This window comes from Leucoraja erinacea, chromosome 2, assembly GCF_028641065.1.
Source record: "Leucoraja erinacea ecotype New England chromosome 2, Leri_hhj_1, whole genome shotgun sequence".
Taxonomy (NCBI): Eukaryota; Metazoa; Chordata; class Chondrichthyes; order Rajiformes; family Rajidae; genus Leucoraja; species Leucoraja erinaceus.
In genome coordinates, this window is record NC_073378.1 from 12,666,142 (window position 1) to 12,685,218 (window position 19,077).

The following is a 19,077-nucleotide window of genomic DNA, read 5'->3' on the forward strand; positions in this document are numbered from 1 at the left end:
ATGGACTTGTAGGGCCGAGATGGCCTGTTTCCCTGCTGTAATTGTTATATGGTTATATGGTTAATATATTCAGCCCTGTTAATGTTTTTAAAAATGGTCTGTCTGTAATACGGTTCGGAGAATTGAAAATACTTCACATTAAGTGCCGAGTCTAACAGCAAAGAGGATAGAAGGACTGTGGTGGTTTCTGTGGAAGGAAGGGGATTGGGGGGGGGGGGGGGGGGGGGGGGGGTGGGGGGGGGGGAAGTTCCGGATCCAGGATAAACTGCAAGATTCCATGGATAAGATTCAACATTGAAATCTTATAGGCAGAGGGAAACCAGCGTCCAACATACCCCCTCCCCCTCTTTTAAACCCTAGGAAAGAGAAAATAGCTCCCAGTAAAAGAAAACCTCTTGAAACAAAGGTGTGAATTATCCTTGCTTTAGAGTATGTGCTATGTGTATTTTAAAAATCACCAGGATCCCAGTACCACCACCCCGGAGACAGACTGGGATCTAATTATGGAAAGCAGGGAGCGGAACTGAAAGGGCACAGATCTACAGGTTGAATGGCGTGAAATACAGAAGGATCTTTTATAACCAGACTGCCTTCCTTGCCCCTGAAATTGTTCCCTCTTCGTCCACAACCCCTCATTAATGATTCCAAGGAATTTCTCTTCGCCCGTGCCTCGGAAAACTGAGCCCACGTTGTTCATTGGGAGTTTAACATGTTGCAATGCGAGTAATCAGTGTGAAATCTATTTTTTAAAGCCAGGCAGCTATTTTGGGCCTGTTAAAGTGCCCCTGCTTCGATTTTTGTTAACCATAAAAAACACACAGCTAAAAAAACATATCGATACCAATCGCACAGGAATGAAAGAACGTCGTACGGTTGAGAACTTATATAACACCGACACAATGGAAAATACTAAAGTGGTTGAAATCAGCAGTCATCTTTTAATGAGGAAGGAGTCATTTTCAGGAATTGTTCGATGTTAAACAACATCTTATTTAATGTAGAACGTTAAAAAAAATCACGGTTACTCCAGAATCTCATTTACGCCACCACCCAGTTCATAAAGAAGTTTCAATATTAAAGGCAAAATTAAAATAATCAAATTTTCATCGTTCCAGCAGTTCTCACCAGCCATTGCTGTGATTCAATTGCAATGTTTTTAAATCATAGTACATAATTCAACCCGCCGTTTAAGAACCAATCACGTTATAAATATGATCCACTCTCCCCTGCTCATTTGAAGCGTAGATCATTGCTTTTCCATTTGTTGCATTTCATCTTTAGCCCAACGAGGAGGTGTCGCGTCTCTTCTCCGTGGAATGGGATTCGTCCTCATGCGTTCGGATTGCCCTTCATCAGAGCGATATCAGCATCCACCATCTCCTTCACCAGTTCCTGCACACATACAACACCAAGAGCGTGGGGGTCAGACAAACGAGGATGCTAAAAACGCCAGTCTTTTTCATCGGGAGGGGTGCACGTTAAAAATAAGTAAACATTTAAAAAAAAAGTCTTGCTATCAATTGTGATATCGAGAAAATGTATCCTTCTCTCACGCACGGGGGTGGGGGCACGACGACAACGACAACGACGAAATGAAGTCAATTGTGAGTGTTCTGTAACAGAAGATGATACTGGAGCACAACACCGTGTCCCACGAGCACTCACAGAAACACAACCCTGTTTTAGTTTTGTGTAAATCTGTAAATCCAAAACAAAAATAAACTTACCTCAAATGAAACTTTCGGTTTCCACCCCAGCTTCTGCAGGGCTTTGGTGCTATCTCCTTGCAGGAATTCCTTTAAAGAGAAGAACATCGAGTGAACGTTACTGTCTAATGAGTTTTACGGTGTTGTCTTTGCATGTTTTATTGCTGCCTGGGTTTTGTATGATCGGCACAAAGCGCTGTGGTAATCGAGCCCCGCGGCGGCTCAGCCTCTCTGGGATGTTGCAGGTTTAAGGTCAGGGGTAAACCAGGGGTCGATTTACTGACAGGTACCACCCTGAACGAATTCCCGCTGGCGCCCTGACTTGTGGCCACGGTGCTGGACACTTGACTTTCCACGCATTTCGTTCAAGTGTTAAAGGTAAACAACAAATCCGAAAAAGCTGTTCCTAAATTAGATCAGTTTTCCCTCCCTACTATGTCAAGAAGGGTCTCGACCCGAAACGTCACCCGTTCCTTCTCTCCAGAGATGCTGCCCGTCCCGCTGAGTTACTCCAGCTTTTTGTATCTAGGAGGGTTTTTTTTAATTTTTAATTTAGAATTTTACATTTTACTTGTAATTGTATTTTCAGGGACTATTTTTGGTTGCTCAAAAGATTGTGATGGAATAGAGACTGCGTAATATTTCATTAAAAAAAAAAGAGCAAGAGGGAGGAATGTGTCTCCATTTGCAACTTTCATCTTGCAGTCCATTCATTTCACACGTTGAAAACCAAAGGCAATTCAATCGGCAGTAGAAATACGGAACCAAGCAACGCTCCCATCCGTTTTATTCTCAGACTTCCAAAGCCCACGTTTATTCTGCATTCATTTTCAGTCAGCGATAACCTTGAACTTCCGTGGAAAAAGTATCCCCAAAGGACCCGGTTACATTTTTTACCAACACACAGCTCCCTTACAGAATACTGGAAGCGGTTAATTAAAATTAGTTTTTTCTTTTCTGAAGAACGGTATAAATAAATAAATATATATATATATATATAGCATTTGCAGACAATAATGTGACACTACAAAGAAAAACTAATTAATCCTGTAAATCTCCTATCAAGTGCCGTGAATACTCAGCATCTCAGTAGTTATAACATGCAGTTATTTATTTTTGCATGGGCTTCTTTAGCAATATCATTTCCCAGGCCATCTCTGGTTGGGGTCAGAACTGGCTGTTTAAATGGCGACTGCTCACAGGAGAATGGATAGAATTCACGATGAACATTGTTTGTTTATTTATTGGCACCGTAAGATAATAGTAATTTCGACCTCATAGGGTTGAAATCCAAAGTGCATAAACATAGAAACACAGAAAATAGGTGCAGGAGGAGGCCATTCGGCCCTTCGAGCCAGCACCGCCATTCAATGTGATCATGGCTGATCGTCCCCTATCAATAACCCGTGCCTGCCTTCTCCCCATATCCCTTGGCTCCACTAGCCCCTAGAGCTCTATCCAACTCTCTCTTAAATCCATCCAGTGATTTGGTCTCCACTGCCCTCTGTGGCAGGGAATTCCATAAATTCACAACTTTGGGTGAAAAGTTTTTTCTCACCTCAGTCTTAAATGGCCTCCCCCTTTATTCTAAGATTAATCATAATATGATTGTTCGGTCGGACTTTCTCGGTGTGTGGGTCTGACATCAGCCATTCGTTTACAGAAAGGTGACTTCATAACTTGACTGTATGGACAAAGCTTCAAAGCTGGGAACTGCTCCAGTGGACCGAGCCTTCCGGCCAACCGAAGTTTGGACTATGGAAATGCCACCAAAACATGGCGGCGGCGCCTGCATGTGTAAATATGCAAAAATAATTTCACTGTGCAGTTGCACAAGTGACACATAAAGCACATTGAACTATTGAAGCCAATGCAGCAGTACAAAACTGGCAATTAAATATATTGACCCCGAAGACAAGGATTGTGAAATACAGTGGAAATGTCGTGATACTTCAGTTATTGGAAATATTGATAAACCACATCTGGAGCTGTGCAGGATGGAGAGCTTTGGAGGAGCCATAAAGATCCAGATACATTTAACGGGTTAAGTTATGAAAACACTCTGCATATATTTGGTTTGTGTTCCTTTGAGTTTACAAGATTTGAGGAGTGATCTAATAAAGATGAAAGGAAATGACGGGGTATTCAAAACACTTGACAGGATATTTACTAGGTGTAATTCTTTTGTATTTTTGCAGTGTGACATTTTTTTTTGTCTGCAAATATTATTTTACCTAAACAAAACTTGCAAATGCAGTAAAACCTGCCTCTGCCACAGTACAACAGCACACGCATACAGTCCTAACATTGCAGCATTCCTCTGAACAATGACATTGGAAAGCACATTTTCAAATAGCAAGGAAAATCTGGAATTTGCTTTGCCGAAAGGATGTCCACGCAGGATTATTTGCTTTTTTTGGGATTGAAAGCAATATATTTTTGTTGTAATGGTACCAAGGAACATAGAGGAGAAGCAGGTAGATAAAATTTGTAGGTACAAATTAGCCATTATCAATGGTGAAACCAAGTCAACTGACAGAATGAATGACCATTATTCCTATCATCCCCATTCATTTAATTAATTAAACCTGACCTCACACAGCGATGTTATCTGTTGCTGAAAATTATGCTTTAAAAAGCATATCCATGCAATGGTAAAAATGCCTTTTAACTGATTCAGCATTACAGAGAATGTTGTACAGCTATTCCTACGATGATTTCAGCTGTGGGAGCTGTTTAATGCAGGCTAATACCTCAGCTATTACATTACGGCTAATATCTTTCAAAATATTATTTTACTATAATTGGCAGATGAAGTATTTTGCACTGATTTTCTGCGACTGTGAAGGATAATTAGAAATTTTTGTCGTGAACAAATGAGTTTATGCAGAATGTATTACCATGATTTTTTAATTCTGGAGATGCGTATCTACGCGTGTTAGTCTGTTCACCTATGCGATAAACCTGAAAGTATGACAACATAATCATTTATCATGATAATTCTTTTTTCCAACCATTTTGAAGAATTCTGTTTAGCTGCAGGCTACTTTTAGTATTATATTTTCTTTCTCCGATGGTCTGATATACATCACTCAAGTATCCACGGAAGAATAGTTACCAAGTGCCAATAGCAGCAATGCCTATCGCAATACAATCAAGGTGAGCACACTTTGCTATGTTGCATTGTCAAGTTCTCTGGTAAAAAATGGTATTCATTCTTAGTCTCCGTCATGCAGCAATGATGTTTTAAAGGGCTCATGCTAAACCTCTTATAAAGTTACATGCTATGCCTCAATAGGTTCAGCACAAAACTGAGAAAGAAAAAATAAAAATCACACAAAGGCAAATTTATTTTTAACAGTGGCTTTGAATTATTAATCAACATTTGGGAACTATTTGTTAAACAAAAGACTATACGTACAATTTAAGAATGTAGAAGTTTGATGGAAGCTTCTTCCACTTGCTGCAGGGTGGATAGAATTACTGTCTAATTTGGGTAGACATATGTAATCCAATCACTTAAGGACACGGAGAGCAGTTCGGAGAGAGGAGTGAAATGGAGGTATGCTTAAAATCTTGTTAAAGTACCAAACAAGACTCCCACCGTTCACAAGTGAGACAATTTGATAAATAGCTCCACAGCTTTAACTTTGGCTCAGCCCCTAACAGTAGTTGTGCTCTTTTCACACATAAAAAAAAACATATGCTGGTATGTTTTCTCAATATAAGACCCCATAATGGAGCAGCACATTGTTGGAGACTTTGCTTGTATATAGTCATGAGTGTGGGCACAGATTAGATTTAGATTTTTCAGCAGCAAAATGCGAAATAAAAACAGTAAATGCTTAGGTACCTTCTGTGGAGAATGAAATTATTTAATGTTTCAGGTCAATAGCCTTTCATCAGAACAGGGGAAAATTAAAAATGAAATATGTTTTAAATTGGGGAGAAAGGTGGGAGGGGAGAAGGGAACAAAGGAAAAGTCTATAATGGAGACCTGAAGAGATTGAATGGCAAAAGTGTCAGAAAAACATCCAGTTAATGGCAAGACCCTTAACAGTATTGTGTAGGACAGAAGGGCAGATGCTGGTTTAAACCGAAGAAAGACATAAAAAGCTGAAGTAACAGCGGGACAGGCAGCATCCCTGGAGAGAATAAATGGGTGAGGTTTTGGGTCGAAAACCTTCTTCAGACAGTATTAATGTACAGAGGGATTTAAGGTCCAAGTTCAAAGCTCCCTGAACGTATTAACACAAGTAGCTGGAGTGGTTAAGAAAGTGCTTGTTTTCATTGGTGGGGGGCATTGAATATAAGAATCAGGGATTACCGATGCTGCTTTATAGGCCTTTGGTTAAGCCGTATTTGAAGCAAAACGTGCAGTTCTGGTCAACCCAATGCAGGAAGGATGTGGAGACTTTGGAGAGAGTGCATAAGAAATTTTGCTTCCTGGATTAAAGGGTATTATCTATGAAGAGGTTGGACAAACATGGATTGTTTTCTCTGGAATTTCAGAGGCTGAGGGGGAGACCTAACCAAAGTTTATAAAATGATGAGAGGCATTAATAGGGTAGGAGTTCAAATCTATCCAGGGTGGAAATGTTAAAGTCTAGAGAGGACCCTTAAGTTGAGCAACGCAACATAAAAAGCACAGTAGATATAGTGCTACCAATTCAACTGCAGTCAGTGAAGATTTCTGACCCCAATGTCGCCTGTCCATTCTCGCCGTAGAAATTGCCTGACCCATTGAGTTTCTCCAGTACTTTGTGCTTTGTTTAAGATTTGCAGAATCTGCAGTTACTTGTGTCTCCATTTACTAGCAGGGTGAATCCTTTACTGCTTATAATAGCACATTATAACTTAACTAGGGAAACTGGTGAGAAGGAGTTAACTAATCTGACACAGCAAGAGTGTTAGAGAGGTAATTCCATAATGGCAAACGCTTATTGTTGATTTTATTACTTTCCTCTGTACAAATTCATTTCACTTGCACTTTATGTGCAATGTGACGAATAAAACCGTATTATATTGTATTGTATTGTATCTTTCAATAATTACTAGACTTGAAAGACACATCTATATAACTAAAAGTCTCATCTTGACCACTTCCTGTCTGCGCTGTATATTGATTTTAGAAAAAACACTACCCTATATCGCTATGATTTTTGACCATCTTACTCACTGTCTTCCTCCGCTGAGGAAGCCCCGAGGATTTTTCTGATTGATGAAAAAAAAAGAGTGTTTATATAATCTTGAGATCAGCTGATTGGTCCTCTTGCCTGTCAATCACCATGGTGAAGGTAACGCCCCCTCCGTGGGGGGGCAGGAGTATAAAACCCCGGATGCCTGGACGTAAGTCAGTCACTCTGGTAGATCGCAAGGGAGAGACCATAACTGTGATTCTAAGCTGTGAATCAACTGAACTGTGAGTCTGCAATGTACTTGCAATTAATGATATGTTAGCCCTTAATGAAACAAAAATTAGTTGTTTGGCCTGCCATGTGCTTGAAACTGCAGTGGAAATGGAGATTTAATGAAAATTAAATGAGTTGTTTGGCCTGCCCTGTGCTGCTTCAGTCTCCCTCACCTGTGAAGCCACTCGTTCTGTCCCCTGGTGGGGAAAAACGGAGATGGTTTTTATTTCACCTGTGCTGGTAGTGTTTGCAAGCCCACTGTGAAGTACCTGGGCTATATTTGACTTTCCTTCAGCTTATTATCAATTGCTATGCATGCCTTATTTAGTCAGTGATTTTGTACTGACATTTAATTCTTTAAGAGGGAGAATGTAGATCAGTGACATGTTATGAGTCATACTTTGTAACTAAGCCTACATGTTTAACAGAAAGCCTCCCTGCCTTTCTCTCTCACTTGTAGAGTAACATGCTAAGATGAAGTTACCTGAGCTGTAACGTTAATAAAGTCTTTGGATCTTAATCACGGTGTGTGACTTTGGTTATTCCAACAGCAGAAGCTCAACACCTGTGCTTGAAACTGCAGTGGAAATGGAAATGAAATGAAAATGCAATGAGCTGTTTGCCTTGCCCTGTGCTTGAAACTGCAATGGAATTGGAAATGAAATGAAAATGCAATGAGCTGTTTGGCCTGCACTGTGCATGAAAATGCAGTGGAAATTGAAATGCGATGAAAAAGCAATGAGCTGTTTGGCCTGTCCTGTGCTTGAAACTGCAGTGGAAATGGAAATGAAATGAAAATGCAATGAGCTGTTTGGTCTGCCCGTGTTTGAAACTGTAGTGGAAATGGAAATGAAATGAAATGAGTTGTTTGGCCTGCCCTGTGCTTGAAATTGAAATGGAAATGAAATGTGTTGTTTGGCCTGCCCTGTCTTTGAAATTGAAATGGAAATGAAATGAGTTGTTTGGCCTGCCCTGTGCTTGAATTTGAAATGGAAATGAAATGACATGTTTGACCTGCCTGAGACCACTAATTTCGGCCCACAAGACCCCTATTAGCCGAGAAACCAGTCCCTTTTGCCCAAAATGTCCGTATTAGCCCAGGCAGAGCATTTTGGCCCAAAAGGCCCGTGCCAGCCCAGGAAAAAAAGTCCAGAAAAAGTGCCTTTCACTGAGACTTCACTCAGATTTTTTTTAAGAGCCCCTTCAGCCCATCAGGCCTGTACTAGCCCCAGAAGGCCCTTCAGCCCATCAGTAAGTATTCCCCCTGCAAGTATTAAACCTCACCTCAGTATTTTTCTCTGCAGAAAAATGTCTAAAATTGATTCTTCAACCTTGCCCCCTTCTCTCTCATAGGGTCTCTCACCTGTTTTGGGCAGAATTTCTGGCACTTTCTGAGCTGCCAGCCAGCTACTATCTGAGCTGCCAGCCCACCAGGCCTGAGTGACTGAGCTGCCAGCCCACCAGGCCTGAGTGTCTGAGCTGCCAGCCCACCAGGCCTGAGTGTCTGAGCTGCCAGCCCACCAAGCCTGAGTGTCTGAGCTGCTAGCCCACCAGGCCTGAGTGACTGAGCTGCCAGCCCAAGAACCCATTCAGCCCACAATGTCCATACTAGCCCTCTGGAAACCAGTCCCTTCAGCCAAAAATACCCATACTAGCCCACCAGAAAACCCGCTCCACCCCCACTGGCCACCAATATTGGAATTGGTGGAGAGGTGGAATATTGCGTTGGGGGACCAGCCCGCCCGTGTGAACAAGGGACCCACTTAATCAAGTATTGTTATAAAACACTATGTGTTGTCGAGATTTGTAAATCATGTTAGCTGAATATATGAAGATTTCTTTATTCAATGTTTTCAATGACTGAAATGTGTTCCACAGCTAATGTACATGGGAGAATACTCATTTAGTATGGGAGTGGTCGGAACTCTAATATTTGCATAAATGATGCGTTGTCATGCATGCTGGAATTTCAAATTTATTTGGTAATGAACCTGACCTATTGGCTGAGAAAGACTTTCCAAAGTTTTGCATTAATTGGGATAGTAAGGGAATTTATTACTGAAAAAGTAGGTTATATTCATGACTGTTTAGCATGTAGAGTCCACTAATGAATGCCACAAAATTGGATATAATTAACACCACTGACAATATTCAGCTGAAAGTCATCAACGTTCAGTTTTAGTCACCACAGCCCATCATATTCATTATTTGTTCTGTCAACTATTGGTAAATTTTAGCTTATTGGCTCTAAAGAGGCTGAAGTATTTAATGTGTAGGAAGGAACTGGAGATGCTGGTTGAAAGCAAAGATAGACACAAAAAACTGGAGCGACTCAGCGGGTCCGACAGCATCTCTGGAGAAAAGGAATAGGTGACGTTTCGGATCGATACCCTTTTCAGATTGAAGAAGGGTCTCGACCCGAAACTCACCTGTTGCTTTTCTCTAGAGATGCTGTCTGACCCGCTGAGTTACTCCAGCATTTTGCGTTTATCTGAAGTATTTAAGGTTATGCTTTGGTCTTAACAAGACCAAAGAAATAAGCAAAGATTATAATGTTGAAGTTATGAGTACATAGCCCACACATTTATGGAACGGTGCAGTCCAAAACTAGAAAACCATGCTGTAGTTTTTCCTTTGCGCATGTTTTATGAACTCTCAATTTTAATTACATTACAATTTTGCTCCTGATTTATGTCTCATATATAGAGTTGGTATGGATTCAAAAAGCTGGAGTAACTCAGCGGATCCGACGTTTCTTCGGTTTAAAATAATAGTTACTCCAGCATTTTGTGTCCATCCTTGCAAATGATAGTTTGATACTATTGAGGGGGTGTGATTGACAGACGGGTAGAGATAGCATCAAAGGCTTGTGGTGAAATAAAGACAAAAGTATGTCAGATAAGGGCAGAAGAGGAGTGAAATGTGAAGCCCGAGGGAGGGACATAGTGGAAGGGGAAGGGGAAAGAGTGGAGGGGGGGGGATAAAAGGGAAGTGGGGAACTATTATAATTAAGTCCATACCCCACCTGAAATTCGCAAAACCTGTAACATAAATTTAGGAGCAAACAGAGTAACAGAGTCATTTTTAGCATTACAAAATTGGCTCAGTAAATTCATACGAGCATGAAATATACAGACCAGGGAGGTCCCAAGTTTAGTACTCAAAGTATGTGGATCACAGCTGCAGTGGTTATAAGGCTGCTTTTAATTAAATGTAGTGCTCCAGATATTAGGGATGTGGCAATTACTGATTGCTGACTATTGACCCTGTGGCCTTGAGCAAATGGAAACAGCAAGTAAGGGCAGGATTAACTCTGCTGTGTGATCCTTGTGGAAGAATACCCTGATGATATTCATGCATGAATAAAAGACAGCTGGGAAAGACACCAGAAGGTGACTGGTCCGCATGGAACTATAACTCCAACATCGAGTCACGGCAATGAAGCATGAAAATGAAATGAAAATGATTTATCAGAGTGCACTGTCAAATATCTACCGAAAATACTTTTCCAAAAGGCGGAATACATGCACAAGGATGCATTCTCAGCCCCCTTCTTACGCCTTGTACACCCACGACTGTGCAGCCATGTACAAACCTAATGTAATTTTCAAATTTGCAGATGACACCACCATTGCGGGCCGGATATCAAACAATGAGACGGAGTACAGGAAGGAGGTCGAGAACCTTATGTCCTGGTGTCGAGACACCAACCTTTCTCTCAATGTCAGCACAAGACAAAGGAGATAGTGATTGACCTCAGGAAGTGGTTCACATGCCCCAGTTTGCATTGATGGTGCCAAAGTAGAGATGGTTGAAATCTTAACATTCCTAGGGGTCAATATCACCAACAACTTCTCCTGGACCACCCAAGCAACAACCAAGAAAGCACACCAATGCCTCTACTTCCTTAGAAGGCTAAGGAAGTTCGGCATGTCCCCTACAACTCTCACTAACTTCTATAGATGCATCATAGAAAGCATTTTATTAGGATGCATAGCAGTTTTGTTTGGGAACAGCTCCTTCTAAGACTGCAAGAAATTGCAGTGAACTGTAGATACAGGCCAGACCATCACACTAACCAACCTTCCTTCTATTGACTCCATTTATACCTCACGCTGCCTCGGCAAGGCCAGCAGCTTAATCAAGGATGAGTCGCACCTTGACTACTCTCTCTTCTCCCCTCTCCCGGCAGGCAAAAGGTATAGAAATGTGAAAATGCACACCTCCAGATTCAGGGCCAGTTTCTTTATCAGGCAACTGAATCATCTTACCACAACCAGAGAGCAGTTCTGAACTACTATCTACCTCATTGGTGACCTTTGGACTATCCTTTGTTGGACTTGGCTGGCTTTACCTTGCACTAAACGTTATTCTCTTATCATGTATCTATACACTGTAAATGGCACAATTGTAATCATTTATTGTCTTTCTGCTGGTACACAAAAATGCTGGAGAAACTCAGCGGGTGCAGCAGCATCCATGGAGTGAAGGAAATAGGCAATGTTTTGTGCCAAAACCCTTCTTCAAACCCTTTCTGCTGACTGGATAGCACGCAACTAAAGCTTTTTACTGTACCTCAGTACATGTGACAATAAACTAAACTAAACTAATCCAGCCTCCCTTGTCCAGTCCCTTACCACCAACATCTGGGACACCTCCCCTATCCTCCACCATTGCCACAGAAGGCTGTGGAGGCCAAGTCAATGGATATTTTTAAGACAAATTTTATTGACGAATCATTGATTAGTATGGGTGTCAGGGGCTATGGGGAGAAGGTAGGCGAATGGGACAGGGGGAAAGATAGATCAGCTGTGATTGAATGGCAGAGTAGACATGATTCACCCCCTCCATCACCACCATCCAGGCATCTAAACAGCCTTTCTAGGTGAGGCAGGGGTTCACTTGCACTCTGATTGCTACATATTAGCGATACAATGCAAAAACAGGTCCTTTGGCCCATTGAGTCATCACAGACCAGCTATTACTTCATACACTAACACTATCCTACACACTAGGGACAATTTCACAATTTTACTGAAGCCCAATTAACCTACAAAACCCGTACACCTTTGGAGTGTGGGAGGAAAGTGGAACACCCGGCGATAACCTATGTATATACAAGCTCCGTACAAACTCACACCCACAGTTGTCCTACACCCACGTGTACACACACAAATGCACACTCACATACTTTTCTCCTCCTTTTGTCCATCTTTCTCACTCCAACTGGTTCTATCTGCCCATCATCCTATGCCCCTGTCCCACTTAGGAAACCTGAACGGAAACCTCTGGAGACTTTGCGCCCAACCCAAGGTTTCCGTGCGGTTTCCGGAGGTTTTTGTCAATCTCCCTAATGGTCGAAAGTGGTTTCCGCTTCTTCTATGTTCCGGCGATTATTTAAAAAAATTCAAAACTGGCTGCGACTAAAAATAGGTTGCCGCTTTAAAAATCGGTAATATTTTAGTGGAAGCCGGTTGCGATGCTAGTTGAAGGTGGTTGCCGGAGGTTGCAGGTAGTGGAAGGTAAGACAAAAAAAATCACCGATTTTTAAAACGGCAACTTATTTTTAGTCGCAGTCGGTTTTGAATAGGGAGACTGACACAAACCTCCGGGAACCGCACGGAAACCTTTGGTGGGGCGCAAAGTCTCCAGAGGGTTCCGTTCTGGTTTCCTAAGTGGGACAGGGGCATAACATTCCTCCCCCAACTGGATTGACCTTTTGGCCTCAATGCCCCATCCTACTGTTATATGAGGCAAATGTTCCTCGTCACTCTCAGTACTGATGTAGGGTCTCAACATGAAACATTGACGTACACCTTTTGCCTCCGTAGATGTTGTTTGAACTGCTGAATTCTTCCAGCATTCTGTTTTTTGCTTTATAGTTTGTTTGCTGCTTTTCTGTTACCTTGACACTAAGTGTAAAACACTAATTCACTACCAGAAAATTTCCACTACTACTCACGTCCAATTTATACACCCATGTCTGGGAAATTGCTGGAAATGCCAGCCTGGCTAGCTTGAGCTCTACCCGATTACAAAGTAGTGGCGTGGCGGTGGACCTGCTGCTTCATAGTGCCAGGGACCCGGGTTCAATCCTGACCTCTGGTGCTATCTGCATGGAGTTTATGCCACGTTCTCCCTGTGTCCGCGTGGATTTCCTCTAGAGGCTTTGGTTTCCTCCCACATCCCTAAGATGTGCGGGTTGGTAGGTTAATTGGTCTCTGTAAATTGGTCCTAGTGTGTAGTGGGATAACAAGTGTGAACGGGTAATGAATGGTCACAGTGGCCCGACGACCCAGTTACCATGCTGTGTCTCTAAACTGGTGCGGCAAGGTGGCACAGTGGTAGAGATGCTGCATTACAACGCTTGCAGTGCCGGAGACCCGGGTTCAATCCAGACCACGGGTGCTGTCTGTACATTTTCTTTCACGTGCCCCCCCTGACCTCGTAGTTTTTCTCCGAGATATTCAATTTCCTCCCACATTCCAAAGGCGTACAGGTATGTAGGCTAATTGGCTTGGTGCAAATGTAAATTGTCGGTGGGCCGTATGTCTAAAACTAACGTTAAAACTAAACTAAAATTCGCTCACAATGGTGAAATTGATATAGCACAATAGCAAGCTGTTCCATCTAAGTGCTATTTGTGGGTTGCATAGGTACAGTAAAACAAATAACAAAAATTGCATATGTTACAACAATGTCTGGGCTCCTGCGTGTATTACAATGTCAGTCTCACTGAGGACTTAAAATAAAAAAATGTGGACATCGTTTCATTTGAGGCAACTCCCTGTTGTCTATTATGATTGATTTTTTTCATTGAAACAGAATCATGTTGTGCACAGATTTATGGCAGCATGTGACCTAGTTTCTTGGCCTGACTGCATTATGGTGATGTGATCCAAAAACTGCCCTACACTAAGGCAAGCCATGCAATGTTACAAAGACCAATGATATATAATCCTATTGTATGCAAATCTTTGTACAGCTATTTAGAAAAATGTCCAGGTTATCAACATAATTTTGTAAATATTTTATATTTATGAACAAAATAATTCTTATTTTCCTTTTGAATCTCACTGTTTTGTTCATTCAAATGCTGAAGTCAGCACATTATTTCACTTATCCTTAAATGCACTTTTCAGTTCATAAGTTCATGTCATAGGAGCAGAATGAGGCCATTCAGCCCATCAGGTCGACTGCCATTCAATCATGGCTGGTCTATATTTCCTTCTCAACCCCATTCACTTACCTTCTCTCCATAACCTTTGACACCCTTGTTAATCACGAATATGTTGGCTACGGCCATAGAGCAAAGAAACCTGACAAACCACAATCCATGAAAACTTTACACAATCCTACCAATAGCATTCGCACTCAGAGAAATTTTGCGGATGCCGAATTTTGTTATTTGTCTTGGTTAGGAAACACTAAAGTCATATTGTTTAAGAAGGAACTGCAGATACTGGAAAATCGAAGGTACACAAAAATGCTGGAGAAACTCAGCGGGTGCAGCAGCATCTATGGAGCGAAGGAAATGGGCAACGTTTCGGTCCGAAACCCTTCTTCAGACCAGTCATATTGCGTTGAGTGAATAGACCATTCCCAACTGTATGTGATACTGATATGAAAATCCCATAAGTCATTAGAAGGTGCAATGAAAATTAATTTAAGATGCAATTTATCCATGGGAAACTATGATGCATATTGAACACAGAACCGTAGCACAGGAACAATGTGTGTGCTGATCGTGAGACCAAGAGCAACTATTATCCCCAAAACATAATCCACATCTCTGCATATCTATATGCCTATCCCAAATTCTCTTAAATACCACTATCATATCTTCCCCAACACTGCCTGCAGCATATTTCGGGCACTTACCACCCTCTGTGTAAAAAGGCTTACCCCGCACATCGCCTTTAACTTTGCCTCTCACCTTAAAGCTATTCCTTCTAGTATTTGATTATTTTCATCCTGGAACAAAACATTCTGGCTGTCTACTCTATCTATGCTTCTCATAATTGTATATACCTCTATTAGGTCTCCCTGTAACCTCTGGAATTCCAGAAAAAAAAAATCAAAGTCAGTCCACCTCGTCCTGTAGCTAACAACCCATAATCCCGGCATCATTCTGGTAATCCTCCTCTGCACCCTTTCCAAAGCTCCACACCCTTCCTGTAAAGGGGCGATCAGTACTGCACACAATACTCTAAATGGGGCCTAAGCTAAGTCCGATAAAGCTGCATCATCACTTCCTGACTCTTGTACTCAAAGCCCCTGACCTATGAACGCAAGCATACCATATGCATACAGCGTAAACGCGTAGTGCAGATATCCACAAAGCAGCTTAATTAAAATTTACTGTTTCGCACCCAATAAGGTCAGCAATGACATTTCAGCACAAACTCTAGGAAAAGGTTTAAGAATGCACAGATGTCAGGAGACAATATTGTAAAGCAGAAATACATAAACTGTTTTCACAGCAGGAGGCAAATGTTGGGAGTGAAGAACAAAAAAATCCCCCTCTGACAGATGTTTCATGGCTTGCATAAGCTTATCTGCCTGCACTTTCAGAGATGATAGATAATGGAACAAAGTGAAACAAAGGATCTAAAAGGGCAGTAAAACTGAAGACAAAAAATGGAAAGTGAACATGGTAAAAAATATTCAATAGTCAATAGTCAATACTACATCTTGTATTCCATTCAGAAGTGGGCCGGAATGAAAATGTACTTAAGAAAAATTAAGGAAGTTGGAGACACTGTAAAATTGAAACATTTTTGCATAATGTTATAATGCAACAATAGTAAAATGAAATATTATAAGTTCATGTTGAATAAATGCCATTTGCTTGGATATGTTTTTTCTCCAATTACAGCATGTGGGAATAATTTCAATATTAATGCAGAGGTTGTTGGCAAACAGGTTTAGCTCAATTATTTTCTGGTAATTATAAAGGTTTAAAATTAACTACATTTCTCAAGAATCCATACATCTAGTTTAGAATTAGAATGCGCAAAAACAACCACTTGTCACAGCATAAATCAGTTCAGCCATTTATATCAAACTATCTATTCACTTCCAGCGTCCAGATTCTGGAGGTCTCCTAAACGTAGTCATTTAACCTTTCATTCTTTGCTTTCTGCCGAATGGCCTTCGCATGTGAGGAAGAGTTGAGCAGTTATCAAAATAAGAGGCACAATTATTGATCAACAATTGAAAATCAGAAATTCCATGAAGGCTAAAATTCATGCAAAATAAATATAAATGTCAGTGTATAGAGAGACGTGGATCACATGCAGCAGAGGAGATTAGTTTGGCAGCATCATGATGGTCACAGACATTGTAGGCCGAAGGGCCAGATCCTGTACAGTTCCATGTTCGCTACTGGATTTCTTGGATTATTTAAATAAATATTCGATTCAGCCGTGACTATTTAAACATGACTCGCACACTGAAAAGACAAGGAACTGCAGATTTTGTTTAGTTTAGTTTAAAGATCCAGCATGGAAACAGGCCCTTCTACCCACTTTGTGATTTTTTTTTTTTCACACAAATGAACAACTGAAACTCAATCCAGGAGCTCAGATAATCTCATCAAAGATATGTCAACAACACAAATTTCATGTGAGTTTGAGTTGTCTGAATTGGTCAGCATGGATGCGTTGGGCCGAAGGGCCTGTTTCTGCGCTGTATGATTGAAACAAAACCCTTGAACCAACAGTAATTCAAGAATTCTGTGATAACAGTGAAAAGGTGTCATTCACTTTGATTTTCTCCCTTTCATATGCAGTGGGCATAACACCCTGGGCACCAAGGAAATGAAAGAATGCTGGTATGCTTTTTTAATTGGTGCATGACAGAATCCTTAAAGAGAATGTCATGAGTGGGCACGCTCACGCAGCATGACCACTACTTAAATTTCACTCTTTAGTATTTCATTTTGCTAGTGCTTACCCATAAAAATCTCATAAAAATACACATCTGTGTTTACTTCAAGCCTGTCACAAATCAACATGTCCCGATTTGGATCAGGGCAGTAATTTCCTTCCCACTGGTTTCAGAGTGAACTTTATGGCAGCATACTTATCTTATCAGCATAATAATCTCACATTTTGCCAAGTCTAAACAGGGATATCACATAATAAAAAATGAGTTCACTGTGGCGGCCCCTGGTGGCAACGTAAGAGCACAATGAACCATCGGCTCTGGAGGGCGAAGTCTTGGTGTGGGAGGCGCTAGTCACGGGGTCGGTACCTGAGTTGGTATTTAAGGCCGGGGTTTGGAGGAGTAGGGAGCAGTATTGGAGAGAATAAACACGTCTCGTGCACGCAACTTGTGTCCGATTAGTTTTTGGTTGGACTCCTTTTCGTCCCCGCCACATTGGTGACCCCATATGTTTTTCTTCACCGTGACACCCACAGGTCGCCCTTGCAGCGCCCGTATGAAGGTCCCTTTCGGTTACTGCTGCACGGGCCTATTACACTTTGATTTGGACAAGGGAGGCCGGCGTGACTGTGTCTGTGGCTTGTTTGAAACTGGCCCACTTAGACCTGAGCAAGCCAGTCCATGTGGCTCAACCTCCCCGTCGCGTACGTCTGCTGTCCCGGGCTTCCGGAGATTCTTCCGAACCGAGCACGCCCCCGGGGCATGGGATTGTATCTACGCGTTCGGGCTGCCTCGTTCGGCGTCCCGTCCGGATTGGTGTCTCTGGTTCTGGGGGGGTGGGGGGTCATGTGGCGGCACCTGGTGGCAACGTAAGGGCACAACAAACCATCGGCTCTAAAATGCGGAGTCTTGGTGTGGGAGGCGCTAGCCAAGGGGTCGGTACCTGAGTTGGTATTTAAGGCCAGGCAACGCCCGTGACCTTGGGAGGAGTAGGGAGCTGTATTGGAGAGAATAAACACGTCTAGTGCACGCAACTCCTGTCCGATTAGTTTTTGGCTGGACTCCTTTGCGTCCCTGCCACATCACTCTTTCTATGGCTCTGTGCAAAATATGTTGAAAAACAGAGTCTGCCTAATGACCATTGGTGATAAGAGATGAGTGTTTGGGGGTGGGGAAAACACACAGCTAGATGTCTGGTCTGCTCAGGAAATTGTGAATCAGTGGTATTGTCTATGAGGGGGGCTGACAAAATGCTGCCAATGCCCAAACAATGCTCGAGTTCCACTTTGGGGAAATGAAGTCAGTCAGCGTTGGCTTCGACAAGCACGCTGATAAAAGAGATAATCCACAAACAGGACAAAACAGAGGACGCTGGGATATGGACTGGAAACAAATGTCAATTTGCACAGCAGTCTGTTATGTTAGGCAACGTGGCCTTTGCTTCATCAAATGCAGCAGCTGAAGGAATCTCATAAAACGCAGGTTTAAGTGCCTCATATCAAGCATTTGACAGCAGTTTGTTAGAAGCCTGATAATGTGTAGATATTTGGAAAAGCTAAAGTTAAGAGGCTGCTCAGACTGCACCCTTTGCTAAGTTCCAAGAAGAAGGAAGTCGAGGCACCAACTTTTCACATTACATCATATAAAAGCCTCATTTATCACCAGCCAACATACATCGAGAAAATCATAACATCCTTTCAGGAAAATCATGTGGAAAATAATCAGAAATTTACTTCAGTGAAAGGTTTCCGTATCAAGGTCCAGCTTTGGAAACGGTTACTGTAAACTTGCACAAGTGTATTTCGATAAGCATTCAAGAGTACTCCCCAATAGCGGGTTAAACCAACTGTAAGGACAGTTAAAGTTAAACAGCACGAAACACTGACTGGTGCGTTTGCAGCCCAGGCCACCCTTGACTCTCACACGGGATTCTATACATCCTCTTGGTGTCAAAGCCACCTCATTAGATCAGAACTGAACAGCGAGGTCAGGCTAAAAGCACGGGCTTTCAGGTCAGGATCGAGGGAGGTCAGACAAGCATAATAAAAGCTCATGTGCAAGGCATCCATGAC

The 19,077-nt window shown here is 42.0% G+C and overlaps 1 protein-coding gene across 1 annotated transcript in view; it reads right to left on the minus strand.

The window, feature by feature from the left end:
• Positions 1-914: 914 nt before the first annotated feature.
• Positions 915-19,077, minus strand: part of gmds (GDP-mannose 4,6-dehydratase) — a 645,529-nt gene continuing 627,366 nt past the window's right edge. Inside the window, exons 11-12 of the mRNA XM_055648802.1 lie at positions 1,728-1,796; positions 915-1,392 (exon numbers count right to left, since the gene is read on the minus strand). Coding sequence (XP_055504777.1) covers positions 1,330-1,392; positions 1,728-1,796 — 132 coding nt within the window. The 3' untranslated portion in view covers positions 915-1,329. The remainder of the gene's footprint in view (positions 1,393-1,727; positions 1,797-19,077) is intronic.